This window comes from Halichoerus grypus, chromosome 1, assembly GCF_964656455.1.
Source record: "Halichoerus grypus chromosome 1, mHalGry1.hap1.1, whole genome shotgun sequence".
Taxonomy (NCBI): Eukaryota; Metazoa; Chordata; class Mammalia; order Carnivora; family Phocidae; genus Halichoerus; species Halichoerus grypus.
In genome coordinates, this window is record NC_135712.1 from 197,375,577 (window position 1) to 197,394,942 (window position 19,366).

Here is a 19,366-nt window from a genome sequence, read left to right on the forward strand (position 1 = left end):
CCATTCATCAGTCGATGGACATCTGGGCTGTTTCCATAACTTGGCTATTGTTGATAATGCTGCTGTAAACATTGGGGTGTATGTGCCCCTTTGAATTAGTATTTTCATACTCTTTGGGTAAATACTTAGTAGTACAATTGCTAGTTTATAGGGTAGTTCTACTTTTTTTTTAAAGATTTTATTTATTTGACAGACACAGCGAGAGAGGGAACACAAGCAGGGGGAGTGGGAGAGAGAAAAGCAGGCTTCCCGCAGAGCAGGAAGCCCAATGTGGGGCTCGATCCCAGGACCCTGGGATCATGACCTGAGAGGAAGGCAGATGCTTAACGACTGAGCCACCCAGGTGCCCCGGGTAGTTCTATTTTTAACTTTTTGCGGAACCCCCATACTATTTTCCAGAGTGGCTGCACCAGTTTGCATTCCCACCAACAGTGTAAGAGGGCTCCCCTTTTTAATTTCTTAATTAGATGAAAAACATAAACCCACAGATTTGGCAGCACCATGATATAAATTTGGATAAAACACAGACACACACAACACCAAAATACCTCATAAGCAAACTGCCAAAAAACAATGATAAATAGAAAATCATAAAAGCATCCAGAAACGAAAAAACAAAATAAAAATTTTAAGTAACTATAGTACAAGAAACAGAAGTAAGAATACTTTACATCAGAAATACTGTAAAGCCAGAAGACAGTGGACTGACGTATTTAAATGTAAACCTAGAATTGTATATCCAATGAAAATCTTTTAAAAATAAAAGTGAATAACCAGTATAAATAAAATGACTAGGAAATTAAAAAGAAGAGAGCTTTGTTATACTGAACAGATGAATCATTGAACATTATATCAAAAACCAAAGATGTACTACACCTTGGCTAATTGAATTTAAATTTTAAAAAAATAGCTTTGAAATAATGGACAAAAAGAAATGTTTAAAGTCAAAAGTTAACTTTTTTTAAAGACCAACAAAATAAAAATTTACATAGATTTGATCAAGAAAAAGGGCATAAATTCCTAAAATCTGGAATGAAGGAGGGATTACCACTAAATATCTTAAAGACATTAAAAAATAATAAATAGCTGGAATAATAACAAAAATAAAAAACAAATGAAATAGACAAATTTCCTGCAAAATACAACTAACTCAACTGACAGAAAATGAATTAGACAATAATACTAAAGATAGAACATTAGCTCTACCATAACAAAAAAATTTTAAATGACAAATTAGACTTCCTCAAAATTAAAATCTACTCTTCAGAACACAATATTAAGAAAATAAAAAGGCAAGCCACAGACTAAAAGAGTATATTTACAAAGACTTATATCCAGAATAAAGAATTCATATAATTCAATTAAAAAAACAGTAAAATATAAGTGAGAGACATGAAAAGACACTACAAGGAAAAATGAGGTGAAAGACCAGTAAACATTTGAAAAAGTGTTCAACTTCTTTAGTCATCAGGGAAATAAAAATTAAGATCATAACAAGATATTACTACCCCATCCATATGAATGGCTAAAATTTAAAATACTAAAAATGAAAAGTGTTGCTGAAAACGTGGGCCAAATGGAAACTCTTATACCTATTTTAAACTTAAATTTGGGCAGGGTCCTCACCATTAACTGGTAAGAATTGCTCACTGTGCCTAAACTATTTTGCACAAACCATATGTTTTATGATGAACACCTGCTTTCCTTCTGGGAGTGTGGAATTTTGTTATATGCTGGGCAGAGGCTGTTTACGTGACCAGTGCCCAATTAAAACTCCCGGCACCAGGTCTCAAACAAGCTTCTCTGTTTGGCAACATTTCACACGTGTTGTCAAAGTGTTGTTGGGGGAATTAGGTTTGTCCTGTGTGACTCCATTGGGAAAAGACTCTTGGAAACTTGTGCCTGATTTCTCCAGACTTTAGCCCATGCATCTTTTCCCTTTGCTGATTTTGATTTGTATTCTTCACTGTAGTAATTCATAGCTTTGAGTGCAACTATATAATGAATCCTGTGGGTCCTCATAGCAAATCTTTAAACCTAGGGGTGGTCTTGAAGACTTCCAAACACACTGAGTAAGCCCGGCACAAAATATCACCTAGCCTTCATTCTTTTCAACATCTACCACTTTCTACCCACCTACAACAATACAAACACAATAATAATAAGGCCCATCAATGGAGTACACTTAACATGTGGCTGTTAGATAAATTCCAAATCACAAACACAAAATTCCAATGCTGAGTAACAATGATAAAAGTCACCTTTAAAAAAAGTTTTCAGTTAGGAGAACTATTGATGACAACTACAGTTTTCGTTCATTTAAAAAAAATTGTTAGGGGCACCTGGGTGGCTCAGTCATTAAGTGTCTGCCTTTGGCTCAGGTCATGATCCCAGGGTCCTGGGATCGAGCCCTGCATCAGGCTTCCTACTCAGCAGGAAGTCTGCTTCTCCCTCTCCCACTCCCCCTGCTTGTGTTCCCTCTCTCGCTGTCTCTCTCTCTGTCAAATAAATTAAAATAAATAAAATAAAATATTTTTTAAAAATAATAATAAAAATAAAAATAATTGTTAGAAAGGTCTCGTATTACTTGATATTTGACCAAGTCTGTATCAAAATTAATCACTAAAACTAGAAAGTAAATTGAGAAACTAAAATGATAACTTTCAGAATAAATAGGAAATCACATCTTCAGGGTTTGATATAAAAGCCATTTGTTTTTTTAACAACTTAATTGAGGTATAGCTGATATACCATAAACTGTAAATACTAACAGTGTAGAATTTGGTGCCTTTTTGGCATAAAGTATATTTACAGTGAAATCATGGGCACAATTAAGATAATTTGCACCACCCCCAAAAGTTTTCTCATATCTTTTTGTAATCCATCCATCTCTTCAACACTATTGGCAGGGAACCACTAAACTTAAGGCATTATAAATTATTAGCATTTTCTAGAATTTTATATAAATCAAATTCAAAATGTTCATCAGAGTTTTCTACTCCCCAAACCAACAAATTTACATTCCTTAGAATCTGTATCTACTTTCTTCCTTTCACCCATAACCTACTCACTAGATTCTGGCTCTCTGCCACTATCATGCTATTAAATCAGATTCCCTTAAAAGTCACCAATGGCCTTCTAATTGCCAAATATAATAGCCCCTACTCAGTACCCATTCTACTAGACTACTCCACAGTACTTGAAATCATTAATTACCCTTTAAAAAAAAAAAAAACAACAAAACACCTTTCTTCTCCTTAGCCAACTATCACCTCTATTTCTCAGTCTCTGTACTAGTTCCTCTTTTTCTGTCCTTCAAGGTGTTGTCAAGTCTTTAAAGTCTCATTAGCAAGCCCTATGCTATCATAGCAGTAGTTGTTATAGCAACAGAAGCAAATATTTATTGTACTGTTATCATGTGTTAAGCACTGTGTTAAGAGCTTCATGTAAGATCATTGATTTCTTGTAACAATTCTATGAAATAAGTAATAATGTTATCCCCATTTCAAATACATACAGAATTAGACAGAATGTACTGAGCCTACATAAACCTACCATTCACCTTTAATGATTATTAACATTTTGCCAATCTTGATTTATTAATCCCCACATACACATTTTTACCTACTACAGTATTTCAGAGCAATTTTAGAATTCATCCATAAACACTTCAATATGTATCTTTAACAGGTGCTTACTGCTTCTCCAATAAACTCTTTTATATTTTTTCCTTTTTTTTATTAAGTTCTATTAGTACATCATTAGTTTTTGATGTAGTGTTCAATGATTCATTAGTTGTGTATAACACCCAGTGCTCATCAGATCACATGCCCTCCTTAATGCCCATCACCCAGTTACCCCATCCCCCCAATCCCTCCCTTCTGCAACCCTCAATTTATTTCCTGGAGTCCAGACTCTCTCAATGTTTGTCTCCCTCTCTGATTTCTTCCCATTCAGTTTTCCCTCCCTTCCCCTATGGTCCTCTGCACTATTCCTTATGTTCCACATACGAGTGAAACCATATGATAATTGTCTTTCTCTGCTTGACTTATTTCACTTAGCGTAATACCGACCAGTTTCCTCCATGTTGATGCAAATGGTAGGTATTCATCCTTTCTGATGGCTGAGTAATAATATTCCATTGTATATATGAACCACATCTTCTTTATCCATACATCTGTTGAAGGACATCTTGGCTCCTTCCACAGTTTGGCTATTGTGGACAATGCTGCTATGAACATCGGGGTGCATGTGCCCCTTCTTTTCACTACATCTGTACCTTTGGGGTAAATACCCAATAGTGCAATTGCTGGGTCATAGAGTAGCTCTATTTTTAACATCCTGAGGAAACTCCATACTGTTTTCCAGAGTGGCTGTACCAGCTTGCATTCCCACCAGCAGTGTAAGAGGGTTCCCCTTTCTCCACAACCTCCCCAACATTTGTTATTCCCTTTTTTTCACTTATCTTTTTTTAGAATTTTTTATATTATGTTATGTTAGTCACCATAGAGTACTCATCATTAGTTTTTGATGTAGTGTTCCATGATTCTAACAGGTGTAAGGTGGTATCTCATTGTGGTTTTGATTTGCACTTCCCTGATGGCAAAACTTTATTTTATAATTATGCTGCATGTGGGTGCCTGGGTGGCTCAGTGGATTAAGTGCACATCAAGAGTCTGACTTAATTTCTGCTCAGATCATGATCTCAGGATCGTAAGATTGAGGCCTGCGTCGCGCTTCACACTCAGTGAGGGGTTCTGCTTGAGATTCTCTCTCTCTCTCCCCCCTTCTGCCCCTCCCTCCCTACTCGCTCACTTGTTCTCTCTCTCCTCCCTCTCAAATAAATAAGTACATCTATTAAAAAAATAATAATTATTATGCTGTGTGGCAAGAGTAGATCCATGCCTCTGTTAAATGGCAGTTTCCCCGTTGCCAGAGAGAAAATCCAAATTCTTTAGCATTCCTTATATTCTTTGGCATATAAGAGTCTTCAAATATGAATCCACCCTCCCTTTCCTGCCTTACGATCCATCACTTTCCTGTACTATGCCCTAGCCAGTTTGGACTATCTAACATTCTTTGAACATTTCTTGCAGTTCCATGCCTCTATACCTCTACTTTTGCAATGTAAAACACTCTATAAGGCCCTGTAGCTATCTGGCAGAATTCTAGGTATCCAGTTGACAGTAATTACATAAAAGCTGATCCTGAAACTACAAAATGGGAAATATAAACTCTCTTGAATGTCATTCTTTTCCTCTTGAGCATATGTTTTATAAAAAACACAAAATTATTGTCAAATATCTGCTGTCCTTTTCTTAATCTTATCTTACTCTCTTATTCTTTCTTTATGTATATTCTTAAGAAAGCTAGTATTATGGCAAGCCTAACAATTATGTAACATGACGTTTCACCAGAAGATAATATTGTGTCTCAAAAACTTCTGATTTCTAAAATTATACAGCCAAAATAAGTTCTACCCTATAGTGTATTCTGTAAAAATAAAGTCTTCAAAAAATGCAAAAGACAAAAACCTATCTTTCTTAAGATCATTGAGAATAAAATTGAGTAGTATATTTTTCCTACATAATATCCCTCTCTTAAACGTACAACTTTGGCATGTGGTCACAAAAATATATAACTGAAAGGGTATTTTATAATCATCCCACTTTTCCCTTAAGAATGTAACATCTTATTACAGAGTATTCATAGAGAACAAAACAATTAAGCCTTGAGACTTTTAAAACTGTTTTATAGAAAAAAATGTTTTACCACTTATGAAGATTTCTGAACACTATATTTGCTATCTACTTCAGATATTATTTTATTTGGGCTATTTCGAGTTTTATTTTTAGTATAAGTCATACACAACTCAAGACATAGTAATAAGTCGCCTTTTAATTTTTTTTAACCACTAACAGCTATGAAAAACCTACTGAAATTTTTATTTATTGTGACTATAATATTAAGACAAAAGATACATAGAAATGCATTTTTTATCACTTTAAGTGTGTGGAATCACTAAATGATTATATTTTACAAACACTGAAGAATTTTCACCATGGTTCCACAAAATATCATTGCCACAGGCAATGAAATTGTTATTTCCATCTGTTAAATTTTTAAAGTTTAAGAATATCAGTACAAAAAATAATACAAATGCAAGCTATTAAAAGGTATACAGATATATTATTAATAAATATACAATAATCTAAGATTCTAAAATGAAGTTGGTATTTCCAAAATACACAATCTCAGAAGTACCACATTAGTCAAAAGTAAAGAAATTAAAGGAGTCTGATCAGATAAAATGAGCTCAAACACTTAAGATTAGTTTAATTTGGTTTTTTCATTTTGATTAGCTTATGAAATCACTGCTAAGATTAACTACAAAGTGGCCTCTCCCATAGTCTCTAAACACCTTTGTTATAGGAAAAGGAATTTAGAAAATAGGTATGAGATTCTGAGCACCTTTTCCTCACTCTAAAACAGAACTCTGACTGGGGCACCTGGGTGGCTCAGTTGGTTGAGTGTCTGCCTTCAGCTCAGGTCATGATCTCAGGGTCCTGGGATCAAGTCTCACATCGGGCTCCTTGCTCAATGAGGAATCTGCTTCTCCCTCTCACTCTGCCCCTCTCCCCCCTACCCAGTTTGTTCTCTCTCTCTCTCAAATAAATAAATATAATCTTTTTAAAAAATTAGAAACACAAGAAAAAATTACCTATGAGCAGTGGTTTTCAATCAGGGGCAATTTTACCACCATCACCGTCACCCCACCCCTGGGGGCGACAGGGAAGGGGGGGCTTTGGCAATGTCTGCAGACATTTTTCATTGCCACAACTTGAGGGGGGAAATGTTACTGACATTTACTGAATAGAGCTCACCTATGCTGCTAAACATCTTAAAATGCACAAGACAACTACCCACAATGAAGAATTATCTGGCCCAAGATGTGAACAATGCCAAGGATGAGAAGCCCTGGCTGGAAGGAATTAAAATTTGAAGATACTGCCTTCTTATAATCATTACCTTATAAACTAACAAACTGAATGATTCTACTGGCAAAATTAGTTAGAACTCTAAACAATTTTCTTTTTTAATAAAAATAGTACATGATAATTTCAATATTTTTCTATATAAGAAAAAAGCATTATATATTAAATATTAAGCTACAGAAAAAATATAAGAAAAGCTGATAATATTAATTATATGAAAGAGTAGGTAGAAAGAAGTTTTTGCAAATGCATGACTGGAGAAAAATGTTCCTAAATGTATTATAACTGCCATTTAAAATACACTTTTTGATCAAATTAATATTAATTGGTAACAATAAATATATAAAATCTAGTTCATAAAAAGTCGTTTAAATTCATATTTTAACAAGAATATTGTCATCAACAAGGACATCTAATTGAAAATTATTTGAAAGTTTTTTCCATTTTGTATTTTACTTAACTAACAAATCATTGAACACTACATCAAAAACTATGTACTATACATACAGTGGCTAACTGTACATAATAAAAAAAAAGTTTTTTCCATTTTGTATTTTAGAAGTAAATTTGTCTAAATAAACACATATCTCCACAAGATTAGGACTATGAATAAGTCAATTTACTTTTATTAAATTATTTATCTTATTGTGTTCAATTAACTGACATACAATACACATTAGTTTTTGATGTAGTGTTCAACAATCACTAGTTGCATATAACACCCAGGGCCCATCACCACACGTGCCCTCCTTAGTAAGTTTTTTATTTAAATTCAATTTAGTTAACATATAGTATATATCATAAGCTTCAGGGGTAGAATTTAGTGATTCATCACTTGCGTATAACACCCAGTGCTCACTATAACAAGTTCCCTCCTTAATGGCCATCACCAAATTACCCCATGCCCCACCCACCTCCCTCCAACAACACTGTTTGTTCCCTATAGTTAAGAGTCTCTTATGGTTTGCCTCCCTCTGTTTTTATCTTATTTTATTTTTCCTTTACTTCCCTTATATTCATCTGTTTTCTTTCTTAAATTCCACATGAGTGAAATCATATGATAATTGTCTTTCTCTGAGTGACTTATTTCACTTTATCATAATACCCTCTAGTTCCATCCACACTGTTGCAAATGGCAAGATTTCATTCTTTTTGATAGCGGCATAATATTCCATTATATTCAGCTCAGGTCTAGCTGAATATTTATATTATATATATATATACACACACTACATATTCTTTATCCATTCATCTGTCAATGGACACCTGGGCTCTTACCACAGTTTGGCTACTGTGGACATTGTTGCTATAAACACTGGGGTGCATGTGTTCCTTTGAATCACTATTTTTGTATCCTTTGGGTAAATACCTAGTAGTACAATTGCTGGGTCATAGGGTAGAGCTCTATTTTTAACTTTTTGAGGAACCTCCATACTGTCTTCCAGAATGGCTGCACCAGTTTGCATTCGCACCAACAGTGTAAAGAGGGTTTCCCATTCTCCGCATTGCCACCAACACCTTCTGTTTCCTGACTTGTTAATTTTAGCCATTCTGACTGCTGTGAGGTGGTATCTCATTGTGTTGGTTTTTTTTTTTTTTTTAATTCAATTAGCCAAGGTCTTGTGGTTTTGATTTGTATTTCCCTGACGCCAGGTGATATACAGCATATTTTCATATGTCTGTTGGCCATCTGTATGTCTTCTTTGGAGAAATGTCTGTTCATGTCTTCCGCCCATTTCTTGATGGGATTTTTTGTGTTTTGGGTGTTGAGTTTGATAAGTTCTTTATAGATTTTGGATACTAGCCCTTTATCTGATATGTCATTTGCAAATATCTTCTCCCATTCCACAGGTTGCCTTTCACTTTTGTTGATTGTTTCCTTTGCTGTGCAGAAGCTTTTTATCCTGATGAAGTCCCAATAGTTCATTTTTGCTTTTGTTTCCCTTGCCTTTGGAGATGTGTCTAGCAAGAAACTGCTGAGGCTGAGGTCAAAGAGGTTGCTGCCTGTGTTTTCCTCTAGGATTTTGATGGATTCCTGTCTCACATTTAGTCTTTCCTGTCTCACATTTAGATCTTTCATCCATTTTTAATTTATTTTTGTGTATGATGTAAGAAAGTGGTCCAGTTTCATTCTTCTGCATGTGGCTGTCCAACTTTCCCAAAACAGTTTGTTAAAGAGATTGTCTTTTTTCCATTGGATGTTCTTTCCTACTTTGTTGAAGATTAATTAACCACAGAGGTGAGGGTCCATTTTTGGGTTTTCTATTCTGTTCCATTGATCTATGTGTCTGTTTCTGTGCCAGTACCATACTGTTTTGATGACTACTGCTTTGTAATACAGCTTGAAGTCCAGAATTGTGATGCCTCTAGCTTTGGTTTTCTTTTTCAACATTACTTTGGCTTTTCAGGGTATTTTCTGATTCCATACAAATTTTAGAATTGTTTCTTCCAGCTCTGTGAAAAATGCTGGTGCTATTTTGATAGGGATTGCAATGAATGTGTAGACTGCTTTGGGTAGTATAGCTATTTTAACAATATTTCTTCTTCCAATCCATGAGCATGGAAGGTTTTTCCATTTTTTTATGTCTTCCTCAATTTCTTTCATAAGTGTTCTAAAGTTTTCAGAGTACAGATCTTTTACCTCTTTAGTTAGGTTTATTCTTAGGTATCATGGTTTTTGGTACAACTGTAAACAGGATCGATTCCTTGATTTCTCTTTCTGTTGCTCCATTACTGGTGTATAGAAATGCAACAGACTTCTGTCCATTGATTTTATATCCTGCCACTTTGCTGAATTCCTTTAAGAGTTCTACCAATTTTTGGGTGGAGTCTTTGGGTTTTCTACATAGAGTATCATGTCATCTGCAAAGAGTGAAAGTTCAACTTCTTTACCAATCTGGATGCTTTTTAGTTCTTTTTGTTGTCTGATTGCTGAGGCTATGACTTCCAGTACTATACTGAACAACGGTGGTGAGAGTGAACATCCCTGTCGTGTACCTGACCTTAGGGGAAAAGCTCTCAGTTTTTCCCCATTGAGGATGATATTAGCTGTGGGTCTTTCATATATGGCCTTTATGATGTTGAGGTGTATTCCCTCTATCCTTACATTGTGGAAGATTTTTATCAAGAAATGATGCTGTATTTTGTCTAATGCTTTTCTGCATCTGTTGAGGGATCATATGGTTCTTACCTTTTATTTTATTAATGTGATGTATGATGTTGATTGGTATGCGGATATTGAACCACTCCTGCCACCCAGAAATGAATACCACTTGGTAGACGTGAATAATCCTTTTAATGTACTATTGGATCCTATTAGCTAGTATCTTGGTAAGAATTTTTTTTAAGATTTTATTTATTTATTTGTCAGAGAGAGGGAGAGTGCGAGTGCACAAGCAGGGAGAGCAGCAGGCGGAGTAGGCAGGGGGAGAAGCAGGCTCCCGACTGAGCAAGGAGCCCGATGTGGGATTCAATCCCAGGACCCTGCGATCATGACCTGAGCCGAAGGGTGATGCTTAATGGACTAAGTCACCCAGGCATCCCCTTGGTAAGAATTTCTCCATCCATGTTCATCAGGGATATTGGTCTGTAATCCTCATTTTTAATGGGGTCTTTGTCTGGTTATGGGATCAAGGTAATGCTAGCCTCATAGAATGAGTTTAGAATTTTTCCTGCCATTTCTATTTTTTGGAAAACCTTCAGAACAGGTATTAATTCTTCTTTAAATGTTTGGTAGAATTCCCCTGGGAAGCCTATTTGTTGGGAGATTTTTGATTACTGCTTCAATTTCTTTGCTTGTTATGGGTCTGTTCAGGTTTTCTACTTCATCCTGTTTCAGTTTTGGTACTTGATATGTTTCTATGAATTTAGCCATTTCTTCCAAACTGCCAAATTTGTTGGCATGTAATTGTTCACAATATTCTCTTACAATTGTTTGTATTTCTTTGGTGTTGGTTGTGAGGTTAATTTACTTTTTGTCAAATACTTGAAGGAAAAAATATTAAATGTCCTAAATAGGCTTTTTCAAAAGAAGCTTTGTAGCTATGATCATACATGCATTTTCTGCCTTTTAAAAAAAGCATTTTAATACTGCTGACACAGAGCAGGGTCTGATACAGCTCTGTAAAGAAAGAATGAGTGTGGCTATTATAAAAGATTAAAAGATGGACAAGTAATAATTATTTTTATATCAAATAAACAGACAGGTAACTTCCTACATTAGAAACGGTAACAATAAACTTTTCATTACCTTTACATTTGGCTTCTTTGTTGAAACTCCTCTGTACCAACCTAAAACAAAGCAGACAAATGATATTAAATTCATATTTTTGTTATTTCCTATAAAACACATAATGTGAGTATTTTAGGGGGAAAATTAATGCAAAACTTTCTAGTAAAGGCTGACTACTTGTGCCTTTATTAATAGTAGTTTACTCTAAAAGGAACAGTCTTACAATAAATACATTTCCAATTTTCTTCAAAAGGTACAACTTTCAACTGAATAAAGACCTCAGAGGACATGTAATTCAACTCTATGAAAATTCCCAGATGAAATTGTTAGGGGCAGAAAAATGCCAAAATCATACAGCTTCTTTGGTTGAAGATAGAGACTAGAGCCCAGGCTTCCTGTTTCCTGGTCTTATTCAGTGTCCCATGCACAAAACTACACTACTCTCATTTCTTGGCTTTCCAGATGCTAAAATTGACTTCTGTGATTCAGTTATTCCCTCTCAGCATTCATACACAGGAATAATAATCAAAGTTTCAATTACACAATAAAAACAATTTTCAGAGAAAGGAAATTTCATTACCAAATTTTCTCAATTCCAATCTATTATTTTTATAGTTTTATTATACTTTCTCTGCTTGAGTTTAAGAGGAAAAAGTTCCAGTGAGCTGTATTGAAAGGAGGATGATGAAGAAAAGGAGATGTCTGCTAATAGCTAGTAATAATTGAGATCTTACTGTTCTTAATTCCATGTACTGGAATTGAGAGGTTGTTCTATGTATTAAGCTTTTTTTTTATTATGTTATGTTAATCACCACACATTACATCATTAGTTTTTGATGTAGTGTTCCATGATTCATTGTTGGCATATAACACCCAGTGCTCCATGCAGAACGTGCCCTCTTTAATACCCATCACCGGGCTAACCCATTCCCCTACCCACCTCCCCTCTAGAACCCTCAGTTTGTTTCTCAGAGTCCATAGTCTCTCATGGTTCGTCTCCCCCTCCAATTTCCCCCCTTTCATTCTTCCCCTCTTGCTATCTTTTTTTTTTTTTTTAACACATAATGTATTATTTGTTTCAGAGGTACAGGTCTGTGATTCAACAGTCTTACACAATTCACACTGCTCACCATAGCACATACCCTCCCCAATGTCTATCACCCAGCCACCCATCCCTGCCACCCCCCACCACTCCAGCAACCCTCAGTTTGGTTCCTGAGATTAAGAATTCCTCATATCAGTGAGGTCATATGATACATGTCTTTCTCTGATTGACTTATTTCGCTCAGCATAATACCCTCCAGTTCCATCCACGTTGTTGCAAATGGCAAGATTTCATTCCTTTTGATGGCTGCATAATATTCTAGGAGCTGGTTCTTTGAAAGAATTAACAAGATTGATAAACCCCTGGCCAGATTTATCAAAAAGAAAAGAGAAAGGACGCAAATAAATAAAATCATGAATGAAAGAGGAGAGATCATAACCAACACCAAAGAAATACAAACAATTATAAGAACATATTATGAGCAACTATATGCCAGCAAATTAGATAATCTGGAAGAAATGGATGCATTCCTAGAGATGTATCAACTGCCAAAACTGAACCAGGAAGAAAGAGAAAACCTGAACAGACCTATAACCACTAAGGAAATTGAAGCTGTAATCAAAAATCTCCCAACAAACAAAAGCCCAGGGCCAGATGGCTTCCCAGGGGAATTCTACCAAACATATAAAGAAGAATTAATATCTATTCTTCTGAAACTGTTCCAAAAAATAGAAATGGAAGGAAAACTTCCAACTCGTTTTATGAGGCCTCTATGTATTAACCTTTAAATCCTGCAACTAAGCTATAAGGAAAAAAATCAACTTTCCTGAAATCATAACAACCAATAAAAGAAGAAATATCCTTGTTTATGTTTAGTACAACAGCTGAGATAATAAATTTGAATAACTTAATTTACACCTTGAGAGTTTCAATATCTTCATTTATTAAAAAGAAAAAGTGATTTACCAAATGTGACGTTTTATAATAGCTTAAGAAACAGAATAGAAAATGGTATCAGCAGGAACGGCAGAAAAGGATCTCCAAAAAGCCTTTCTTCAATAAAAGCAGTAAGAATCCTGGCAAAAACTGTCAAAATCAAATTCTATAGAACTCTGGAAGTAAACCAAAGACCTGAAATAATCCAAACAGTATTTATTCAAGAAATCTGAATCTTGGTGAGAACAAAGAGCTTTTTAACTTGCCCTATCCCATTTCCCTCCCTGCAAGCCTTATGTGAGACTTGAAAACCAAAAACCCCATATTAGTGATGAAAACTAGAAAACTAACATCCCCTGAAGAGGACAGAATAGGGGAAATCAAAAAGACCAAAATAAATGAAGAGGTTTACCATGTTTATAAATTGTAAAACTCTGTAATGTTAAGATGTCAATTATCCCTAATTGGTCTACAGATTCAATGTAATGCCAATCAAAATCCCAGCAAAAATTTTGGTAGGTATTAAGTTCTTTCTAAAATTTAAGCAACGGATTACTAGAATAGTCAAATTAATTTTGAAAAGGAATAAAAAATATTACCAATAAAATACATTAGAAACCAGGAAAAAATCCACACATAAATGAACAACTGATTTCAACAAAGATGCAAACAGAAATAACAGTATTTTCAACAAATGGTGCTGAAACAATTGGATATACATATACCAAAACAAACAAAAACCTCAAGCCATACCTTATATTATAAACACAATTGTCATAAAATTAAATGTAAAATTGCAGGGGCGCCTGGGTGGCTCAGTCGTTAAGCATCTGCCTTCAGCTCAGGTCATGATCCCAGCATCCTGGGATCGAGCCCCGCATCGGAATCGAGCCCTGCTCAGCGAGAAGCCTGCTTCTCCCTCTCCCCACCCCCTGCTTGTGCTCCCTCTCTCGCTGTGTCTCTCTCTCTGTCAAATAAATAAATAAAATCTTTTTTAAAAAATGTAAAAGTGAAAAACTGGTACAGAAACAAGGGAAGAACATTTTTGTGACCTTGGGTTAGACAAGAATTTCTTAGGCATACTCTATAAAAGAATTAATAATGTAATCTTCATAAAAGTTTTAAAATTTTGCTTTTCTAAGAGTCACAAAACTCTTAGAAGATAACACTGAAAATCTTCATAATGTAAACTTGAAAATGATTTCTTGGACATGACACCAAAAGATGGTAAAGTAAAAATAGATAAATTGGACTACATCAAAATTTAAAACTTCTGTGCATCAAAAGACACAATCAACAGCATGAAAAGACAACCTATTGCCAATAAAAATCTCAGCAAGCTGTTTTTTGGATATTGACAGACTGAGTCTAAAGTTTATACGGAAAGGTAAAAGACCTAGAATAGGCAACATAATATTGAAGGAGAGTAACAAAAATGGAAGATCACAATACCTGACTTCAAAACTTACTATTATAAAGCTATAGTAATCAAGACAATGCACTATTAGAGAAAGAACAAACAGATCAACAGAATAGAGAGCACAGAAGTAGACACACATAAATACAGTCAACTAATCTTTAACAAAGGAGCAAAGATGATACAATGGAGAAAAGGCAGTCTTTGCAACAAATGCTGCTGGGACAACTGGACATCGACATAAAAAAAATGAATCTAGACACAGAAAGAAAGAATCAATAAGCTAGACTTCATTAAAATTAAAACCACTGCTCTGCAAAAAAACACTGTCAAGAGAATTCGAAGACAAACCACAGACCAGGAGAAAATATTTATAAAAGACATATCTCATATAAGACTGTTACCTAAAATATACAAAGAACTCTTAAAACTTAAAAATAGCTCAATCAGGGGCGCCTGGGTGGCTCAGTCGTTAAGCGTCTGCCTTCGGCTCAGGTCATGATCCCAGGGTCCTGGGATCGAGCCCCGCATCGGGCTGTCTGCTCAGCGGGAAGCCTGCTTCTCCCTCTCCCACTCCCCCTGCTTGTGTTCCCTCTCTCGCTGTGTCTCTCTCTGTCAAATAAATAAATAAAATCTTTAAAAAAAAAAAATAGCTCAATCAAAAAATAAGCAAAAGACCTGAACAGACACCCCATTAAAGAAGATATACAGATGGCAAAAAAGCATATGAAAAGACGTTCAACATCAAATGTAATTCAAGAATTACAAATTATCAAAATCCTAGAGGAGAACATAGGCAGTAACCTCTTCAACATCAGCCACAGCAACTTCTTTTAAGACACATCTTCAAAGGCAAGGGAAACAAAAGCGAAAATGAACTTTTTGGACATCATCAAGATAAAAAGCTTCTGCACAGCAAAGGAAACACTCAACAAAACAAAGAGGCAACCCATGAAATGGGAGAAGATATTTGCAAATGACACTATAGATAACAGGCCGGGATTTATAAAGAACTTCTCAAACTCAACACTCAAAAAACAAATAACCCAGTCAAAAAACGGGCAGAAGACAAAAACAGACACTTCTCCAAAGAAGACATACAAATGGCTAACAGACACATGAAAAAATGCTCAAAATCATTAGCCATCAGGGAAATTCAAATCAAAACCACACTGAGATACCACCTTACACCAGTTAGAATGGCAAAAATTATAACAAGGCAGGAAACAACAAATGTTGGAGAGGTTGTGGAGAAAGTGGAACCCTCTTACACTGTTGGTGGGAATGCAAGTTGATACAACCACTTTGGAAAACAGTATGGAGGTTCCTCAAGATGTTAAAAATAGAGCTACCCTATGACCCAGCAATTGCACTACTAGGTATTTACCCCAAAGATACAGATGTAGTGAAAACAAGGGGTACATGCACCCCAATGTCCATAGCAGCCATGTCTACAATAGCTAAACTGTGGAAAGAGCCGAGATGCCCGTCAAAAGAGGAATGGATAAAGAAGATGTGGTTCCTATATACAACGGAATATTACTCAGCCATCAGAAAGGATGAATACTCATCATTTGCATCAACATGGATGGAACTGAAGGGGATTATGCTAAGTGAAATAAGTCAAGCATGGTTTCACTTATACGTGGAACATAAGGAATAACATGGAGGACATTAGGAGAAGGAAGGGAAAAATGAAGGGGCGGAAATTGGAGGGGGAGACGAACCATGAGAGACTATGGACTCCAGGAAACATACGAGGGTTTCAGAGGGGAGAGGGGTGGGAGGATGGGTTAGTGCAGTGATGGGTATTAAGGAGGGCACATATTGCAATGAGCACTGGGTGTTATATGCAAACAATGAATCATGGAACACTACATCAAAAACTAATGAAGTACCGTATGGTGATTAACATAATTAAAAAAAAAAAAGAATTACAAATTAAACAATAAGATACCACTACATATCTACCATAATGGCCAAAATCCAAAACACTGACAACACCAAATGCTGATAAGGATGTGGAGCAACAGGAACTCTCATTCGTTGCTGGTGAGAATGCAAAATGGTACAGCCATCTTGTAAGGTGGTTTGGCAGTTTCTTACAAAACTAAATATACTCTTACCATATGATTCACAAGTCTGACTCTTTGGTATTTACTCAAATGAACTGAACATTTATGTCCACACAAAAACCTGCACCTGGATATTTATATCAGCTTTATTCATAACTGCCAAAATGTGAAAGCAACCAAGATATCCTTCAGGTAAATGGATAAATAAACTGTGGTACATCCAGACACTGGTATATTATTTAGTGATAAAAAAAAAAAAAAAAAAGCCAGCAAGCCACAAAAAAAAAAAAAAAAAAACCACATCGAAGGACTTAAACTGCGTATTACTAAATGAGAAAAGCCAATCTGAAAAGGTCACATACTGTATGATTCCAACTATATGACATCCTATAAAAGGCAAAACCATGGAGGCAGTAAAAAGATCAGTGGTTGCCAACGGTTGCAGGAAGGGAAGGATAAATAGATGGAGAGAATTTTTAGGGCAGTGAAACTATTCTGTATGATACTATAATGGTGGATACATGTCATTATATATTTGTCCAAACCAACAGAATGTACAACACCAAGAGTGAACCCTGATGTAAACTTTGGATTTGGGGTGACAATGATATGCCAACATTGGTTCACTGATTTTAACAAATGTACCCACTCTGGTGTGGATCTTGATAGTGGGGGAGGCTGTGCATGTGTGGAGGTAGGGGATATATGGGAATTCTCTATACTTTCTGCGCAGTTTTGTTAGGAGCCTAAAATTACTCTAAAAAAATAAAGCCTATTTTTTAATGCACTTACTACATGACCCACCAATTGCACCTCTAGGTATTTACCCAATAGGAAAAAAAGTCCATACTTAAATCTATACACAATGTTTATAACAACTTTATTCATAATCTTCAAAAATAAAGCAACTCAAATGTCTATCAACTGCTACATAGATAAATAAAATGTGGCTTAAATCTGTATGAGGAAATACTACTCAGAAAAAAACAAGCCACAGATACATACAACATGAATGAATTTTAATGCATTATGCTAAGTGAAAAGAAAAAGCCAGACACAACAAGCTATATGATGTATGATTCCATTTATTTAACATTCTAGAAAACACAAAACTAGAGGGACAGAAAATAAATCAGTGGTTGCCAGGGCTGGGGGAAGGGGAGTAAGAAGGAAGGTGGACTACAAAGAGCCTGATGTTACATTGGGGGTGACAAAAATGTTCTGTATCCTAACGGTGGTGATAGTTATAAAATTATACATTTATCAAAATTCACAGAAATGTACTCCAAAAAGGGTGACATTTACTGCACGTAAGTTATACACCAAAAACCGACTAAAACAAACACACACACATACACAGAGACAACAGGATAACATTTCACATCTATCACATTCATTAGAATTTTTATTTTAAATTCTAAAATAGCAGGTGTTGGCAAGAGAATGTAGAGCAATCAGATATTGCTAGTGAGGGTGATAATAAATGGTCCCCATTTTCAAAAACAATGCAGTACTTATTATATGCATATTGTATGACACTGAAATTCTACTTCTGTATATTATCCCTTAGAGAGTAGCATTGAATTGGGGATATTACTGCATTCTAGAGAAATTTTTGGAAATCTGTGGGGGGGTCTGAGTTGCCAAAGACATTAAAAATATTTATATTTTAAAAATGCAAAGATTCATAGAAGAAAACACAACTATAGATCTTCATGACCTTGGGTTAAACACTGGTTCCATGCACAAGCAACAACAGAAAAAGTAAATTTGACTTCATCAAAATTTTTTTTTAATTTTATTACGTTAGTCACCATACAATACATCATTAGTTTTTTTTTATTATGTTTTTTTTTTAATTTTATTATGTTATGTTAGTCACCATACATCATTGGTTTTTGATGTGGTGATTCACAATCCATTGTTTTCGTATAACACCCAGTGCTCCATGCAGTACGTGTCCTCCTTAATACCCATCACCGGGCTAACCAATCCCTCCTCCCCCCTCCCCTCTAAAACCCTGTTTGTTTCTCAGAGTCCATGGTCTCTCATAGTTCATCTCTCCCTCCGATTCCCCCCCTTCATTTTTCCCTTCCTTCTCCTTATGTCCTCCATGCTATTCCTTATGTTCCACAAATAAGTGAAACCATATGATAACTTTCTCTGCTTGACTTATTTCACTTAGCATAATCTCCTCCAGTCCTATCCACGTTGATGTAAAAGTTAGGTATTCATCTTTTCTGATGGCTGAGTAATATTCCACTGTATATATGGACAACATCTTCTTTATCCATTCATCTGTTGAAGGGCATCTCGGCTCTTTCCACAGTTTGGCTATTGCAGACACTGCGGCTATGAACATTGGGGTGCATATGGCCCTTCTTTTCACTACATCTGTGTCTTTGGGGTAAATACCCAGTAGTGCAATTGCTGGGTCATAGGGTGGCTCTATTTTTAATCTTTTTTTTTTAATTTTTAAAAAAATTTTATTTATTTATATGAGAGAGAGAGAAACAGAGAGAGTGCGCACAAGCAGGGGGAGGGGCAGAGGGAGAAGCAGGCTCCCCGCTGAGCAGACAACAGACATTAACAGTCGCCTTACAGGCAATACACTAGCACTAAATTCATCTTCCAATAGTTACCCTGAATGTAAATGGGCTAAATGCC

General features: G+C 35.6%; 1 protein-coding gene across 5 annotated transcripts in view; it reads right to left on the reverse strand.

Annotated features, from left to right (window-relative positions):
• The window catches only part of DOCK3 (dedicator of cytokinesis 3), a 589,066-nt gene that overhangs the window by 416,095 nt on the left and 153,605 nt on the right, over positions 1 to 19,366 (reverse strand). For all 5 annotated transcript variants that reach the window (XM_078077688.1, XM_078077697.1, XM_078077693.1 and 2 more), the window contains exon 3: positions 11,245 to 11,285. In XM_078077688.1, the coding sequence (XP_077933814.1) occupies positions 11,245 to 11,285 (41 nt within the window). The remainder of the gene's footprint in view (positions 1 to 11,244; positions 11,286 to 19,366) is intronic.